The sequence below is a fragment of the Armigeres subalbatus genome, chromosome 1 (genome assembly GCF_024139115.2).
Source record: "Armigeres subalbatus isolate Guangzhou_Male chromosome 1, GZ_Asu_2, whole genome shotgun sequence".
NCBI classification, from domain to species: Eukaryota; Metazoa; Arthropoda; class Insecta; order Diptera; family Culicidae; genus Armigeres; species Armigeres subalbatus.
In genome coordinates, this window is record NC_085139.1 from 199674669 (window position 1) to 199692483 (window position 17815).

At 39.3% G+C, this 17815-nt stretch overlaps 2 protein-coding genes and 2 long non-coding RNA genes across 17 annotated transcripts in view; 2 read left to right on the forward strand and 2 right to left on the reverse strand.

The window, feature by feature from the left end:
- The window catches only part of LOC134205673 (protein white), a 54584-nt gene extending 53515 nt beyond the window's left edge, over positions 1-1069 (forward strand). For 13 of the 14 annotated variants that reach the window (XM_062681173.1, XM_062681174.1, XM_062681175.1 and 10 more), the window contains exon 7: positions 124-1069. In XM_062681173.1, the coding sequence (XP_062537157.1) occupies positions 124-509 (386 nt within the window). In that variant the 3' untranslated portion in view covers positions 510-1069. The remainder of the gene's footprint in view (positions 1-123) is intronic. The other variant, XR_009978175.1, reaches the window with a different exon arrangement.
- On the reverse strand, positions 954-8132 carry LOC134205672 (sphingomyelin phosphodiesterase 4). Its single transcript, XM_062681172.1, has 7 exons — positions 7949-8132; positions 7627-7721; positions 7348-7573; positions 7183-7285; positions 6848-7079; positions 5650-6787; positions 954-1698 (listed from the first exon to the last, which is right to left on the reverse strand). The coding sequence occupies exons 1-7, from the start codon at positions 7961-7963 to the stop codon at positions 1081-1083; spliced, it is 2427 nt and encodes an 808-aa protein (XP_062537156.1). The 5' UTR covers positions 7964-8132; the 3' UTR covers positions 954-1080.
- A 588-nt stretch (positions 8133-8720) lies between these two features.
- On the reverse strand, positions 8721-10018 carry LOC134209766 (uncharacterized). Its single transcript, XR_009978780.1, has 3 exons — positions 9919-10018; positions 9281-9830; positions 8721-9070 (listed from the first exon to the last, which is right to left on the reverse strand). It is a non-coding gene; the product is annotated as an uncharacterized LOC134209766 (long non-coding RNA).
- Positions 10019-11091: 1073 nt separating this feature from the next.
- On the forward strand, positions 11092-12199 carry LOC134209773 (uncharacterized). The gene is made up of 3 exons (XR_009978781.1): positions 11092-11177; positions 11265-11828; positions 12058-12199. It is a non-coding gene; the product is annotated as an uncharacterized LOC134209773 (long non-coding RNA).
- Positions 12200-17815: the final 5616 nt, after the last annotated feature.

A 17815-nucleotide genomic window follows, 5' to 3' on the forward strand; every position in this document is an offset into this window, starting at 1 on the left:
TACTAATGTATTGTGCAATGTAGTAAACAAGACAATTGTATTATTAATTATTCGTAAATTATGTGGAATCAACAATACATCGAGCAACAGGCCGCTAAACTACTCACTTTTTCTACCTTTCAGGTTACCTAATATCCTGTGCAAGCTCATCCGTCTCGATGGCTCTATCCGTCGGCCCACCGGTCATCATTCCATTCCTAATCTTCGGAGGCTTCTTCCTGAACTCGGCATCGGTTCCGTCGTACTTTGAGTATTTGTCCTATTTCTCCTGGTTCCGCTACGCGAACGAAGCACTGCTAATCAACCAATGGAGCTCCGTTCAGGAGGGAGACATTGCCTGCACCCGAGCGAACGTTACCTGCCCCAGTTCCGGGCAGATCATCCTGGAAACGTTCAATTTTCAGGTGGAAGATTTCCACTTCGATATCGCTTGCCTGTGTGTGTTGATCGTGGTGTTCCGTACGGGCGCGCTGTTTTGCCTGTGGCTGCGCTCGCGAAGTAAGGAATGAGCATTTCTACGTAAGAACTAAACGTTAACCTTCGTTTTGTGAATGCTGATGATGTATGTAACCACAGAATCATTAAGATTAGAATAGCTTCAGTGTTTTAGTTACCGAGTAGTAGGTACCTATTGTTCAAAAACTGAAAAAAAATCTGAGCCATATAAGAAGCCATCAACGTCAACGCTTGGAGGAAACCAAGTCCCGAAACTATTGTGCTGAAGCAAAACCAACTGTTGTTTCAAAACTGTAAATCTGTAAACAATTCATTCAAAAATTTAACTCTTGTTTGAATCACTGAAAGCTTATCGATCTTACTGATAATGTGTTAACCCTCACCAATCTGGCATTTATAGAGAACGAATCACGTAAAAAAAATAAAGGACGTCATCTCTAGTTAAGTCATGCCTCCCGTGCAGCATGTGTAGCAATTATTCCGACCAAATCCCAATGTAATGAGCAATCGTTTATTTCTGGTAGTAGCGCAATTTAGCTCGATTATTTTAAATTTCATGTAAAAAATACTCACGTAGATACCTAATAAACTTTTTTTTTACAAAATACAAAAATTATATTTTAACTAACCTGTTCTGTTGATGATTCTGGGCTCGGTTCGCACTTCCAACAAATCACACAGCAATGATTTGAAGACCAAGTAGAAGAACGAGGTTGAAACGAGCAGCATAAAACCGTAGCTCGGGGCGTTAAACAGCAAATATCCCAAAAAGAACGAGAATAAGATCACAAAAGACGATTTGTACGAGGCCAGCACCCTCAAGCATAACCTCGGTCCCAGGTTCTCCTGTTTCAGCATACAAACTCCTTGGGATTTGTCAAACGTTTGCGACACCATCGGAGGACTCAGAATCTGACGACTCAGCTTACCCCACAGATCGTTGCGGTTCCAGAGGTCATTCATTTCACCACCGAACATGAGGTTCAGTTTACACGACAGCTGGTGTAGGAAGCGAACCAAGAAGGTAAATTCGGTGCTGGTTATTGGCAGCAGGGCGGGATCGCCGGTGTAGCGAAGTGTGCTTTTTCGAAGCTTCATCTGTTGAGGCGTCAGCGGGAACGTTTGATTCGCTGGGGATGAGTCCATCGTTGTGTTCCAGGTGGTATCGGTGAGATAATCGGCCGTTGGGGGTGTGTCTATTTGCATGGCTTCGCCTTGGAACAATTCTTCAGTTAGAGGGATCTGTAAGCAGGGGAACATATCAAACGAAAGTTATTTTTGGTGATGAGAATATGATGCTGGGTCATTAGGCTTAATGAGAATTAAGGAGTGAGAAGTGAGGAAAAAGTAGAACAGAAGAAGAAAGAAGGAAAAAGAAAGAAGAAATAGAAAGAGGAAGGAAGAAAAAGGGAGAAGAGGAAAAAAGAAAGAAGAAGGAAGTAGGAATAAGGATGAAGGAAGAAGGAAGGAGGAAGAAGAAAGAAGGAAGAAAGAAAAGGGAAGAAGGAAGAAAGAAAAGGGAAGAAGGAAGAGCGAAAAAGAAAGATGGGGAAGAAAGAAGGATGAAGAAGAAAAACCAGACTTAATCCACCTACAGTGAATGGAACCCTTCTTACACTTTTGAAAGGTTATGGGTGCACTGCATATTACAATTTTTACCATGCAAGACCGAAATCCGTACAGCACCGAAAATCGTCCACCTCATGAGATATCAATAAATTAAAGGAGGTTAAAGGTAATTAATGTAGGAATAATTAATCTTATCCTGTTCAGATACTTGACTGTAAGCTTTTAGGGCATAGAATTGGAAAGAAGGCTTTGAAATTAAAAATACAAAAATCAAAAACAAATCTCCACCCACCAAACGCGGAGTTTGTGCCGCCATTTTGTTTTCGGGTAGAGCATAATGGCACCAAAAGTAACTGTGTTTTAATTGCTAATTGCAAATCATTACATAAGATGAGCGGAATACAAATCGAAGGGATCGCTTCTCAAGGTGCATATCGAACTATTTACAGTGGTAGTTTAGTCAATCAGACTGCTTCAATTTAAATATTTAGTTAAGAAATAGCTGTACGGATTTTGATCCTTTGATTCGAATTCCGTCCACGGTGGACGGATTTCGAGTCAGGAGTAGTTGATTTAATTCATTATTTTATCATGTTTTTCGTAGTTTTTAATGAGTAAATGTGAAACACTTCAAAAGTAGAAGCCTTCATGCGCCTGTGTCAATGACAAACGTTTCATTTACATTCGATTCCTATTTTCTAATGACTTTTTCATATACTAAGGTGCTTAAGTGTACGGATTTCGATGCCCCACGGTATGCATAAACATGAACTTTAATTGGATAACAAATAAATGAAGTTTTTATGCTCGAAAAAAAGTTCGAATCTACAGTTGGTATATTTTTTCGGATTTCAGAGATATCAGCAGGATCCAACATCCGATTGAAAAAAAATGCATTTCATGGCAATATTTTAGCTTCCGCTTATAGTTAAGAGAGCTCAATCAGATAGCAAACTATTGAGATCTTGAAGTGGCACTATCTTGTAACATACACATGTTATATCTAGTTCTTTGATCTGAGTTGATAGGCATGCGATTATGGTAATGGTAAAAGGAAAAAAAATCTAGTTTTATAAAAATATTATTTAATATTTTTACAAATAAAATAATTCAAGCAGCATCAAGACACAAGTGTGAAAGTCGTATATTAATAGAAAGCGAAATAAACATAAAGCAAACATTGGTCGCTAAGGAAACGCTTGTGATAATTTTTTATCGTCTTCAATATAAAAAAAGGGATATTTATGGATTTTTTTAAATTTTCAATAAAAATGCACAAAGGCTGCAGATTTGCTTTGCAACCAAGCCCGATGATTTGCAACCGTTGAAGCCCGAAAGAGTTCAAATCGAACCATAGATGGCTGAGATATTGATGTGGCAATTTTTTATTAGTTTTCTAAAAATATGCCTCATGTTCGTACTTCACAGATATCTCGGAAGCTAAATGTCCGATTACAAAAACATTTTAAAGCGTTCAATGGCAAAGACATAGCTTTCGTTTAAAGTTAAAATCATGCAAATCGGTTCACAGACAGCTGAGATCTTGATGTGACATTATTTTGCCAATGTTGTGAACAAAATACGTCTAATGCTTTATGTTCGTATTTCACAGATATCTCTGGAAACCAATATCTGACTGGAAAAAAAAATAATGGGTGCTATCGCGAAGCCATAGCTTTCGTACAAAAATGAAAGCGTGCAAATCGCATCACAGACGGTTGAGATCATTATGTGGCATTATTTTGTTAGTTTTCTGAAAATGCACTTGAGATTCGTATTTCACGAATATTTCTGAAATTAAATGTCCGATTGCAAAAAAAATTCAATGCGTTCAATGGCAAAGACATAGCTTTCGTTTAAAGATAAAATCATGCAAATCGGTTAACAGACGCCTGAGATCTTGATGTGACATTATTTTGCACTTAATGTTCGTATTTCTCGAATATCTCGGAAACTAAATGTCCGATTGCAAAAAGAATTCAATGCGTTCAATGGCAAAGGTATATCTTTCGTTTAAAGATAAAACCATGCAAATCGGTTCACAGACGGCTAAGATCTAGATGTGATTTTTTTTGTAACGCACACACGCACACACGCACACACATATATACACATGCTCATGGATGGGAACGACAGCGTCGCAACTGTATTCAGCTTGCGGCGAGCGCGTAGCCGCAGAACGTGGCGAAACGGCCGGGTTCGGAGGAGCTCCCGCTTTCGGGGAACTTCTCGTCGGAGTAGGTTAGATCCGTCGTCGGCGACTATCCGAGTCGTTCGCGATCGCGACCGAGGCGGGAGCTAAATGGCTCAATGAATAAGGTGAGAGCTGAATGGCTCAAGGCAAATGAAACTCGGTTATCGGAGTAGGCTAGGTCCACCGCCGGGGATCAGCTGAGTAGACCGTGGCGTGCGAATGTACCGGCTTCGGGTCGTCGGGGCACCATTGAACTGGAAGTTATCTCCACCCGGAATCTTTGGATTGACCTCGGCACTCGCCCGGTCACCCGTTGAGACGGGTCGTCGGTTACGGGGGAGCTTCCGACGTCGGGGAACTCCCTGTCGGAGTAGGATTGATCCTGAAAGGCGAAAGGCGCAGTTCATGGGAAATCGGTTAATCGGAGTAGGCTAGGTCCACCGCCGGGAGTGGGTCGGAGTAGGGTAGATCCGCCGCCGGGGGACTATCTGAGTAGCTTGCGAGCACGTTGAGAGCTAAATGGCTCTAAAAATAAAAAGGAAAGTAGATGCGTTGCTGAATGGCACAAGGAAAAAAAAGTAAAGGGCTTAAGGGCCCACGCTTTTGTGTGCTTGCTGGCACCAATAAGGGAGCCAAAGGGCTCAGACGTATGACAAAACATCGAAGAGAGGCACTGTGAAAGGTGTTGTTTTGGGAGGAGTACTTTTAGTACTGCTTTCCCCCACAGAAGTAATACTGAAAGGTAGTCCCGGGGGGAATTGTGCATTAGAAGAGAGGGTAACTCAAGTAACCTTCTGTTGCTTGGGTAAGTTTAGTGGGTCCGGCGGTCTGGCCTTCTGTCAACCGCGTCAACCCCACTCCCTGAGTGATAATTTCAGGTGTCTATATGCAGATTTGTCTTCATCCCTCTATAAAAAAAAAAAAAAAAAAAATACACATTCTCAGTTCGTCGAGCTGAGTTGATTGGTATATATGACTTGGGTCTCCGAGTCTCGGATAAAAAGTCGATTTTTCAAGTGATCTTAATACCCTTCTTAGGGTGTAAGAAGGGTAAAAAGAAGGGAGTAAGAAGAAAGAAGAAGGATTAAGGAAGAAGAAACGAGGAAGAAGGAAAAAGGAAGAAGAATGAAGGAAGAAAGAAAAAATAAGAAGAATAAGAACAGAAGGGAGAAGGAAGAAAGAAGGAAACAGGAAGAAGGAAAAAAGAAAAAGAAAGAAGGGAGAAGGAAGAAAGGACATGGAAGAAGGAAGAAGAAAGAAAGAAGAAGTATGAAGTATGAGGGAAGAATTATGAATAATCATCAATTCTAAATCCTTGCCTGCGGTATCTCAGGGTTTATGATTTTGTAGAATATTTCCACATGGGAGTATTAAGTATTCACATTCTGGAAGAACTCGAACCGATTTTGGCATAATAAACTTTAACATACCTGGAAAATCCTCGCCATCGACTGCAGGACAACGTCCAAAATGTCCGGAATCTTTTGTCTATCGCTCAGCATAGCAGCATACTCTGGATCATGGTCGAAATAACCGAATATATTATATAAATATTTGAGAACCCCCTTGTAACGATTCTTCTTTTCCTGCTGCAACTGACGCAGGTTTTCCTTCGCCACCAGCATCGACATATAGATTTTCTTCAGCATCTCTTCAATCGCCAGAGAAAACAGTTCTCCGAAAAGAAACACATAGCTATCGTCCGAGGGCTCCCCTGTCGAACGATTTCCGGGCGTACCAGGTCTACCCGGTGTTGCGGCACCGCCACTTGAATTGAACGAACGACTCAATCCGGCGCCGCCACTCGTATTGCCAGCGCTACGGCTCGAAGCACCAGACTGATTCCCGGGAGAGGTCGACACATTGAACGTGGAATTGTTCAACGGCACGTTATTGTTAGACGACATGATGACTTCGTTTTGGCACAGTAAGTCCATCAAATTACTCTGGCTGAATACCTTCAACAAACGGAACAACATCAGAACGTTCCGTAGGGTGGTCAAATCCATTCGTTCAAACCGTGGTATGAGTTGAACGAATATCTGCGTGTAAGCGATCAAGTTTTCTGCGATAAAACTTTCGTGTCGTGGAGTTATTGGCAGGTCCATATTTTGACTTAAGTCGCGATTGAATACGTATCGCCACGGTTGAATGTAGCTAAGCCACAGTTCCTGGACGTCCGAAAAGGAGCTGTCGAGCGGCCAACGAGCCATCAAAGATTTTAGAAAACCATACATGCGGGCATTCATCAGCGGTTGAGCCGATTGTCTTAGTAGAGCCATGGAACTGTTATCCATTTCGGCACTGTTGCCAAATGCATGCAACTGTTTAACGAGAATCCGAACACATCGGATGAATTCGTTGCTGGGCAGTTCGCGGGAATCGTCCACATCCAGTCGCAACCAACAGTCGATGAAAATGTAGAGAACGCTTTCAGTGCGCCAGCAATGAGCTCTCGACGCCTCAATCGAACTGGCATTGACCGATCGCTGGTGCGATGCTGAAGCTGCAGTCGGCGTGTGATGGTGTATGGCCGACAAGAGCAGATATTTTGGCGATTTTGTGGGACTGTGAGAAAATAAAAAGTATGAATGAAGACTAGTTGAGCTGAATATTAATTCTACTCACGTCATAACTGGAATGGCAGCTGGCGATGCCACCTTAATGTTTCCGCTCACTATTTGCGGTAGGACAATCGAGTCCGGATGGCTGGGCAAAAAGGTGCACAGGTACTCTGCTGTCAGAATAAGATAGAGCGTTTTGGCCTTGTCGTTTCCAAGAGTTTGCGCTGCTGGGTGGAGAAGTTGCAACGGCACTGTGCCATGCAGCGCAAAATGGAACATAAAATAGTCAAATGCATCTGAAATGTAGAAATAAGGATAAAGGAATTTTCCGTCGTGCTTAGGAAAGCTGTTTTGGATATAATACATATGAATTGAAATGCATGACATGCAGAAACTTACTCAATGACAGGGACACAACCTGCCTCCTGAAAGGATCTATGTTTATAATGTCACTATAAAAAGCCGAATAACGCCCGCTTTCGATGATTTGTTGCATTTTGTGCTAGAAACATAGGAATTAATTCAAATTCAGTTACAAGAATAATGTAACAGCGGACAGCTTACCGGAAGACACGATATCGGAAGCTCGTATTTCAGTGTATCAGTCAGCAGCCGATAGCACATCCGAAACATGGGTCCTCCTATCGGGATGAAAAAATTGTACATCACATCGAAGTCGTGCGGATGCGTATCACGAGTCATAATCCGAAAGCCCCAGCCGCTTCCCCCGCCGCTGAGACCAAAAATCGAGTTGATGAGCGTCGGGTAAATGTCCTGCAGTTCCTTCAAACTGTGAAACGTTGTCATAAATGGAAGTCAAAATGAAGCTAATGCATTCGTTACCTGGCTCGATCAATAAGCAATCCCAGCTCCGGGCAGCGCATCATCGGTGGGAGGCTCAGTATTTCCAGGATTCGTGCCTGTACGGGATAGAAAACCTAATAGCCTATTCAGATTACGATCTTTAACGAGATATTTGACATGATAATGAGAATCTTGATTTCAAAGTTCACTCATCTTATTTTCATTTCATTTCTGATTGTCAATTATCACTTCAAATACCTCGTTAAATGATCGTAATCTGAACAGGCTATAAAGGTACGCACATATCAAAATGTAAACAATTTCAGGAAAGGTGGTTATGTTGTAATTAAGAAGAACTTACCCCTGAAGAATCCATAATGTGATGTCAGTTCGTAAACTATTTAATAAAATGCAATTCCTTTGTGTATATTTGCAATATTCACAGATTTGTTTTCTATTTTATTAAATTTCGTTAGAAAACCGAACAGCATCTGCTGTAATCCGCCGGCTGGAGTTGTTTTGCCGCTTCATTGTCAAAAGTTGCCCCACTGCGAATTCGATGTATACACACGGTGTACAGCGGAACCTTACAAATTCCAATATTTTGACATCTGAATTATTTATATCCCATCAGGAAACAATTCAAGCATAATTTTTCATAACGACGTATGTAACAAAAGTAAACAAAACGAGGATTTTAATACAACGTGACAATCACACGCGGCTTTATATAATACGCATCGATTTTACTGATTTCAGATCTTAAAATTCTTTAATTCAATCTTTTTACGAATCGACGTATGTAAAAAAAACTATTTTTGAAGTCTCACTGTTACATACGTCGCTTTAACATACACGCTTAGTTCAGTTCACCTAAATATGGGTGAACAGTACCCATAATCTCGAAAAAGTGCACATACCTATTTATGGGTGAAGTGTCATTTACCCATATTTGAGTACATGTGGTCCGTGGAAATATTGGTAATGTTTACTTATTTTGAGTTTTCTATTATAGGTGAAATTCACTCAAATTTGGGTGATATTTTTTGTTTGTTTTGAAAATTGTGTTGAATAAAATTTGTATTTATATAAATATAAATAATGCAAAATATTTTATTTGGCATTAAGGAAAATATTGTATTTATTTATGTATGTATTTAAATTTACATTTTCATAAAAGAGTGATCCATTTCTCTATCTTCCATGATGCTGGATGCTTGGCTGGTGCTGTATTACCAGCAGCAGAACCCGAAGGAAGTAATCCCGGATGGTCCGATACATCACTTAGCAGAAGCTCCGTGTTTAATAGAGAAGAGTCCTTCGCAGCAAGCATCTGAGAACAAGTTAACTGACAAGCATCAACTATAGACAACCGTATACGGATGAGGAGATTTTTCCGTAACTGGTGGCAGCTTTCCAGGTGGTAACTATGCCGGATGTTGTTGTACCAATCAATTTTGAACGGCACAGATTGCAAAAACATCTGAAAAATATTGAAAGTCGCGATTAAATTTTGAATAATTACATTCAACTACACAATAGTGCTGTCCAATGAGCAGCTCGAAGTTGTTACCGTCCTGCTTGTTCTTTTTTGTCAACAAATAAGCATGAACAGGACAGGGGAGAAATTTCGAGCTAGTCCAAGCTCTCATTGGACAGCACTAATTTTACTAATATATATAATTGAACTTACCAATCAAGTCAACACTCTACAATCCGGAAATTATTTTAGATGCAGCATTGAATATCATCAAAACAAATTTGTTCCTGGTACAAAAATAAATCAGCATCCCCTTCCGCGCTTACGATCCGTCTTCCATTTGCGTTTGCTCTATCTTGAATGGCCTCTATCTGGATTTATTCCGTCTCTTTGGTCAGTTGACACCTGTCGGCGTTAAGATCCATTGATAAGTTGAGTGTCGTTGTTATTTTCACTAGCGCAGCAGAGGTCTTCCGAATTTGAGTTCGTGAGACATGCAATTTTGGGCGCGTCGAATGGCCGACAGGCCGAGAGCTTCCAATAGCCAAACCGAAACGGTTGCTGGAGGATTTATAGTTCAGACTGGTACCTGTTATGAACATCACAGCCTTTCCGGTCAGCGACTCACAGCTGTGAGCGCTCTCCACCGATGGTTCAGGAATCAGTTTCCATTCTTGCTGTCTGCTGTACAATCGTCGATCGCCGCATGTGCGTGATGAGGTCGATATGGCGCTGCCGGTTGCTGCTGGTCGGAACATCGGAACTGGAAAAGAAATAAGTTTCGAAAACCAATATTTATTATCAGAATCTAGAACAGAATATAGCAATCCCAATAAGACAAAAATAGTTACCTTACTGCGCCCGGAATCAAATTGGTTCTCGTTTTGGTCATTAGGATCTAATATGCGGGAAAAACTTTTAAAAAAAACTTCCAGTGATTGCGACATTAATAATCAATTATTGACGTACGGCCATCAGCTCGAATTTGTTTATGTTCAATTTTTCACCCAAATATGGGTAACTGTGATTACTCAAATATGAGTTAAGTCGATTTCTTTAGATAATCAGTAAATTTTACTGATTTTTTGGGTATGTTTTACTAATAATATTGGTATAATTGCATTTACCCATATTTGAGTGAATGAAGTACCCATAAATAGGTAAACCAATCTAAGCGTGTATGGGAACTAAGAGCGACCTATGTAACAAAAAAAGCAAAACAAAACAAAACTGTAGTTGCGTCAATCGTGCACTATGGAAAACCGACCAATGTACGCCGACGTGCGTGCAGCATACCGGTGTATGTATAATTTTATCGTTTTTCACAGTGAATTTGAATGAACTGAGATTTGATGTGAAGCACGCTTATTACGTGTCATGTAATGACGCATGCCAGCGGAAAAAAGTATTGAAAAAAGATTTAGTTTTAAAACAGTTTTAGAAAAAGTTTTGCCAACTTTCTGCAAAGAATTTCTCGAATCCTCATAATTGTTACATACGTCGTTATGAAAAATTAGGCTTGAATTAATCTGTGAGATGTAAGACAAAAGTTAGGGGATGTTAGATATGTTGCTGTTAAGAAACATAAATATTTATTTTATGCTTTTATGCCGCCCTGCGCTTTGATTGTTTTTTTTTCACTTCTTTGACATTTCTCGCTTAACTTTTCAAAAGGACCTAAGTAACATTTTTTTCATGAATTAATTTGAATAGCGCAATCAACAGAACAACATGAAAGCTTTTGTTTGCAGTACTCAAATTAATTCATGAAAAAAATGTTACTTACACGCTTAGATTGGTTTACCTATTTATGGGTACTTCATTCACTCAAATATGGGTAAATGCAATTATACCAATATTATTAGTAAAACATACCCAAAAAATCAGTAAAATTTACTGATTATCTAAAGAAATCGACTTAACTCATATTTGAGTAATCACAGTTACCCATATTTGGGTGAAAAATTGAACATAAACAAATTCGAGCTGATGGCCGTACGTCAATAATTGATTATTAATGTCGCAATCACTGGAAGTTTTTTTAAAGTTTTTCCGCATATTAGATCCTAATGACCAAAACGAGAACCAATTTGATTCCGGGCGCAGTAAGGTAACTATTTTTGTCTTATTGGGATTGCTATATTCTGTTCTAGATTCTGATAATAAATATTGGTTTTCGAAACTTATTTCTTTCCAGTTCCGATGTTCCGACTCTCAGGTTCCGACCAGCAGCAACCGGCAGCGCCATATCGACCTCATCACGCACATGCGGCGATCGACGATTGTACAGCAGACAGCAAGAATGGAAACTGATTCCTGAACCATCGGTGGAGAGCGCTCACAGCTGTGAGTCGCTGACCGGAAAGGCTGTGATGTTCATAACAGGTACCAGTCTGAACTATAAATCCTCCAGCAACCGTTTCGGTTTGGCTATTGGAAGCTCTCGGCCTGTCGGCCATTCGACGCGCCCAAAATTGCATGTCTCACGAACTCAAATTCGGAAGACCTCTGCTGCGCTAGTGAAAATAACAACGACACTCAACTTATCAATGGATCTTAACGCCGACAGGTGTCAACTGACCAAAGAGACGGAATAAATCCAGATAGAGGCCATTCAAGATAGAGCAAACGCAAATGGAAGACGGATCGTAAGCGCGGAAGGGGATGCTGATTTATTTTTGTACCAGGAACAAATTTGTTTTGATGATATTCAATGCTGCATCTAAAATAATTTCCGGATTGTAGAGTGTTGACTTGATTGGTAAGTTCAATAATATATATTAGTAAATATTATAAATATTAGTAAAAATTAGTGCTGTCCAATGAGAGCTTGGACTAGCTCGAAATTTCTCCCTGTCCTGTTCATGCTTATTTGTTGACAAAAAAGAACAAGCAGGACGGTAACAACTTCGGGCTGCTCATTGGACAGCACTATTGTGTAGTTGAATGTAATTATTCAAAATTTAATCGCGACTTCCAATATTTTTCAGATGTTTTTGCAATCTGTGCCGTTCAAAATTGATTGGTACAACAACATCCGGCATAGTTACCACCTGGAAAGCTGCCACCAGTTACGGAAAAATCTCCTCATCCGTAGTTGATGCTTGTCAGTTAACTTGTTCTCAGATGCTTGCTGCGAAGGACTCTTCTCTATTAAACACGGAGCTTCTGCTAAGTGATGTATCGGACCATCCGGGATTACTTCCTTCGGGTTCTGCTGCTGGTAATACAGCACCAGCCAAGCATCCAGCATCATGGAAGATAGAGAAATGGATCACTCTTTTATGAAAATGTAAATTTAAATACATACATAAATAAATACAATATTTTCCTTAATGCCAAATAAAATATTTTGCATTATTTATATTTATATAAATAAAAATTTTATTCAATACAATTTTCAAAACAAACAAAAAAATATCACCCAAATTTGAGTGAATTTCACCTATAATAGAAAACTCAAAAATAAGTAAACATTACCAATATTTCCACGGACCACATGTACTCAAATATGGGTAAATGACACTTCACCCATAAATAGGTATGTGCACTTTTTCGAGATTATGGGTACTGTTCACCCATATTTAGGTGAACTGAACTAAGCGTGTAGGACCTTTTGAAAAGTTAAGCGAGATTTCTCTTTATGTGTTCCCAAGTAACCATTAAGCCGTTAAAATCGACTTTATTTCGGCTCTATAGTCGCACTAAAATCCTGTCAACAGTGCTAATAAGACTTACAATATTCTTTAGTGCTGCTCAAAAGCCGCTTTTGGCGAATTATTTGGCTGATTTAGTGCTTGCCCCTACCAATTTTTCCACGCCTATGCCGAAATGTCAAAATTTTTAGACGAGTTGAAACGGAACGAAGAAAAAAAAATGAAATGGAAAATACTTGTTTACATTCTAATGCGTTCTTTCTCTTTTATTCCTATTGGGGATTCAAATTTTTGCTAATTAAATTTAACTCCGGGCTTGAACGCTTGGAGCTGTGTTTGATGATTTTTGTTTAGGTTTGTCGCTTGCTTTACCATCTGATCCAACACGGATCTGCATGGATGTATGATTGGAAGGGATAAAAAGCAGAAGGTTTTCATCTGCCTCTTTATCAAGGGCGAGTTAGTAGTTATTTATAAACGACTTTGTATTTAAGAAACCCATTTAGAAAATATCTTTCAGGTGAAGATTAATCAATATTGCTGTAGAATAAATTCACAGCTCTTGAAACATTTTTCTGGCATTTTTCATGTAATATGATGCAGTCTTGGCTGCAGATTATTATTTATCGTTGTAATAATATTGAAAAGCATACACGACTGATTACAAAAACAAATGTTTTTAATGCGAGTAAAAGAGACAGGTTATAAAATTCTAGGTGTGATTGTTATTGATTCTACCAAAACGTCATAGATAGTAGCTCTAAATTGGTAATAATAATTCCATTATTCGGCTTGAATCCACAGGGCTTATATCAAAGCGTTGTATACCGATATACGTCTTCTTTTCATGCTTGAAGTTCATACGGCTAATTAGCACTTAAAATCATATATACAGCTTATAGGCACTGAAATGTTGTTATATGGTTTATATAAGGCTTATTAAAGTGCTTAATGGTTACCTGGGTCGTATCGCCATTCCGGGCTCAGCGAAAAAATAATCGCCGTGGTCTATCTTACGGAAATGCATCCAATGCATGTAGTCCCGATGGGAAGGATACACCCTCCTCTTCCTGACTACGAGGACTCTCGCCCCCAATATCAGCTGAGTGTTCAACGGTAAGTTATACATTCGCACTACCAAATGATTCTCGTATTATGACCAGCTTGATTTCACTTCCTGTTTTTACCCAACCACAAACGTTTATATTCTATTTGTATGTTTTTTCCATCCTACGAGCAACAGAATCACAAGGATTTAAACTTTTACATCGAATACAGAACCTTGACTCTGGCGATCTGTTGGTTTAGTGTTACCAGACGTACTCTTTTAAGAGTACATGTACTCTTTTTGGGGCAGAAAAATTACGTACTCTTCTTTTTCGGAGAAAATGGTCATATATATTATTAGTGGTTTGCGTGAAGAATGGTTATGTTTGCGCTTATATAAATCATAACATAAATCTATGGATTTTTGCCAACAAAAATGTGTGGATTTTTGATAGTGTTGCTGATTTTACAACACGCAGGAAAGTTCAGCACACTCGAATAAAAAAGTCCAATAGAATTACAATAGAAATTATTGTACACTAATAAAAATCCACACATTTTTATTGGCAAAAATCTAAAGAAATTTACAAATAAATTTTATGTGTGCGTTAATAACCACCCGCTATAGGAGAATCCACATAAAGGTTATTAGTTAATAACGGTAATGTGTATTTCCCAAGGAATGTAAAATAACAACATTGCCAATGACAACGACATTATCCTGTCTTGTAAATGTTGGGACAAACTCAACTCGCAATAAGCGTTTGTCCCAAACTGCAACAGAATAGGACAATTATCGCCTGCCACGCATTTTGAGAAGTAGTCGGTTTCCGATGATGTTTTTGGTTAAATTAGTATCAGTTATCATATATTAGACATAAACTTAACCATCTGTTGACATGATTTGCGTTTTACTTATAAAATAAACAAGTTATCGCAGTTTGAAAAGTTCACAACAATTACCGCTCCATGTTTGTTGCAAATAAAATGGAACGCAACAATGTCTTTATCCTCTGCAGATGGGGACAAAGAGTTATCGCTATTCTCTTTCGTCGCTTGTTTTTTTTTTTTGCATTTTTCAGCGACAATTACATTCCTTGGTATTTCCACATATATGCTATGCAAATTCACATAGCCGTTATGTGGGAAATGCTATAGTCAAAATTTATGTGTGCCACACATAATGGATATGATTGGATTTTTGTCAGTGTAACAATACGATAAATTTAATTGTAATTACAATAAAATCTATTGTTGCTCACAATAGAATAACACTTAGGAATATTGTTTACCACCATAAATCCATAAATCCTATTGTAAATGTCAGTTTTACAATAGAAAATTGGGGTTGTTAGTTACCGTAACAATAAAAAAAATCGTTTTTTTTCTCGAATAATTTTTTGCCATTACAATAGAATTTATTGTAATTCTATTGTCAACAATTTTTTGTTAATTGATTTTATTGTACGTTTATTGGAACAACAATAAGGCAATTTAATTGGTACAATAGAAGAACAATAGAATTGAATATTCATCAATAAAAAGTATTGTAATTTTATGTTATTTTAATGTATTTCTATTGTACATTCTATTCGGGCAATTTTGCATGATTCCAACTGTTGCGAATGCAACGAGAGGAAAAGAGAGTTCCGTAATTTTAATCGTTGTTTTTTGTCGCGGCGGTAAGCGCAGCGATTACAATTTTCCTATAATAAAGCTCTAGTTAGGATTCGATGTAATTAGCTTAGCATTCTTGTACTTACGTTTGTAAGTTTTCCTTATTTTAAGTAATTGAATTCAAACATCCCTAGACTATGAATACAGATGGCCCAAATTCTTCTATAGAGTTGCTGCTAATAAAGCCGTTATAAGAATCTGAAAGGTTGTTCTAATTAGCTGTGACTCTACATTATGATCACTGCATTCTCACTTCTTCTGTGCAGGTTTAGATTTAACTAGCATAAGTATATCACCAAAACTGATTATAACTGACTATGAATCCAACGAAAGTAACAAATTCAACGTTTAATCCACTATAGAATACAATTATTTCGTTCCTCAATTATAGCTTGTCATCGTGTGTCAACTATCATAAACATTTGGATGTCATTCGCAACAAGTACAGCAGTCAACTTCACTATTAAGGCAAAGAGACAATGTAGGTGCCGTGTATCAGCTAGGGTGTACGCAACAGTCCCCCCAGTAATTGGATGGGGGGTTCGACTTACTTCAATAAATGCACCTACGTTGGGCACATCTAACATCCCGATGAACAGATTGTTCTTCTTGTCTACTCCTCCTGTTTGTTTGCTTTTCATTGAGTCGAAGGTCTTCAGCAACAAAGGGTCCTCCATGCTTCAGGGGTCTTGCAACATCTCCAATAGATCGTGGTAGCTTCCCCGAAGTTGAATTACTTGACGACGTAGGATGTTTGATTTTTTGATGTTTTGAAAATGTCAGTGTGATTGGGTTTTGCTTCTTGGTGAATCGTTGCTTAGATGTCGTGTTGATTTCTACAATATTTTGTTCGATAGGTTTTCTGGTCACGACATTCATGTTTCCGATCAGTCGGTAGGAATGAGAACAGACATGAAAATTATGCGGTACTGCGCACGGTTTAGTCTTATTAGTTGATGAGTGTTTTCCATACACCGTCCATCCAAGGCGCGTTCTAACCGCTACAGGTTCGTGAAGCTCTCCTTCACGACTCTCTAGTATGTTGAGAATCCTCACGTTGCTTACTCCAATCAATAGTTTAGGTTGTACGTTGTGATAAGATTCAATGTCTAGTCCTTGCAGATGTGCATATTTTCCAGAAAGTTTCCGCGCTGGCAAGGATTGAGAAGGCAATTTTAATTCCTTCACAGTATAAACCTCCGTAAGGTTGTGTTGGCTACTTGTGTTACGTGTGCCAGATATATCGAAAGATACGATTGTCGCGTCTTTTTCATAACGGCAAGTGTCTCCCGTCCATCGTAAACATAATGGATGCTTTTTACCATTAAGCTCCAGTTCTTTTGCCAAACCTTCCTCCATTAATGTTAACGAAGACCCACTGTCTAACAATGCATACGTATGCAGCTCAATTCCATTGTTGTATAGGATTACTGAAACAACACATCTGTTTCACCTCCTTGATGTGTATTGCACGACTCGGTAGCTTCAGATTCGTAATCGGTATCTGGGCTACTGCTAATTTCGGTCGACACAGATGGTGGTCTCCTTGTTTGTCTTTCAAACTATTGTGCAACAAACGATGGTGCTGTGTCTGGCATCCGTTTATCCCACACGGTTTAGACATCTTGCACGGTCCACGGTGGATGGTCAAGCAGTTTCGACAAATTTTAAATTTACGAAGCGTGTCCCAACGAGTAGAAAGGCTGTACGATAGAAACCGTTTGCACTTGTCCACTGCCGCACAACTTCCCTGGCAAACGAGACACTCGTTGCTGTCTGATTGATTTATTTTCGGAGTAGATTCAGAATGAGCATTTATAAATCCATCTTCTCTCCTTCCGCGGCGAAGTTTATTGTCCACTGCTACCGAAAACTGCGGCATTGTCACTGTGCTCGCTGCATCTGCCAACTTATACAGCCATTCGCTAAACTCAGACAAAGTTACGGAACGAAGTGACTGTCGATGGGTTGCCCAGTTCAAACGAATCATCGGAGGAAGTCGATCGGTTAAGCTCTGTAGAAGCGTGAGATTACAAAGATGTTCTCCTAAATCGCAAGCTTTGACTGTGGCCACCATGTTACGCACAGACAGCGCAAAGTCGACAAGCGACGCGAGGCGATCTGCTTTAGGGGCTGGACCTGGGGCTGGAAGACTATTGATCTTCTGCATTAGCGAATGAACTATAATTTCTGGCCGACCGAAGAGCATCCTCAGAGTAGAGATAACTTGATCCAAGTTATTAGGATACAATAACTGACACCTTACCGCTTCCAGTGCCTTCCCTTTTAAGCACCTCTGGAGTCGAATCATATTCTCCTCGGGTGTGAGTCCACAAAGATGTGTCGTGTTTTCAAATGAGGCAAAAAA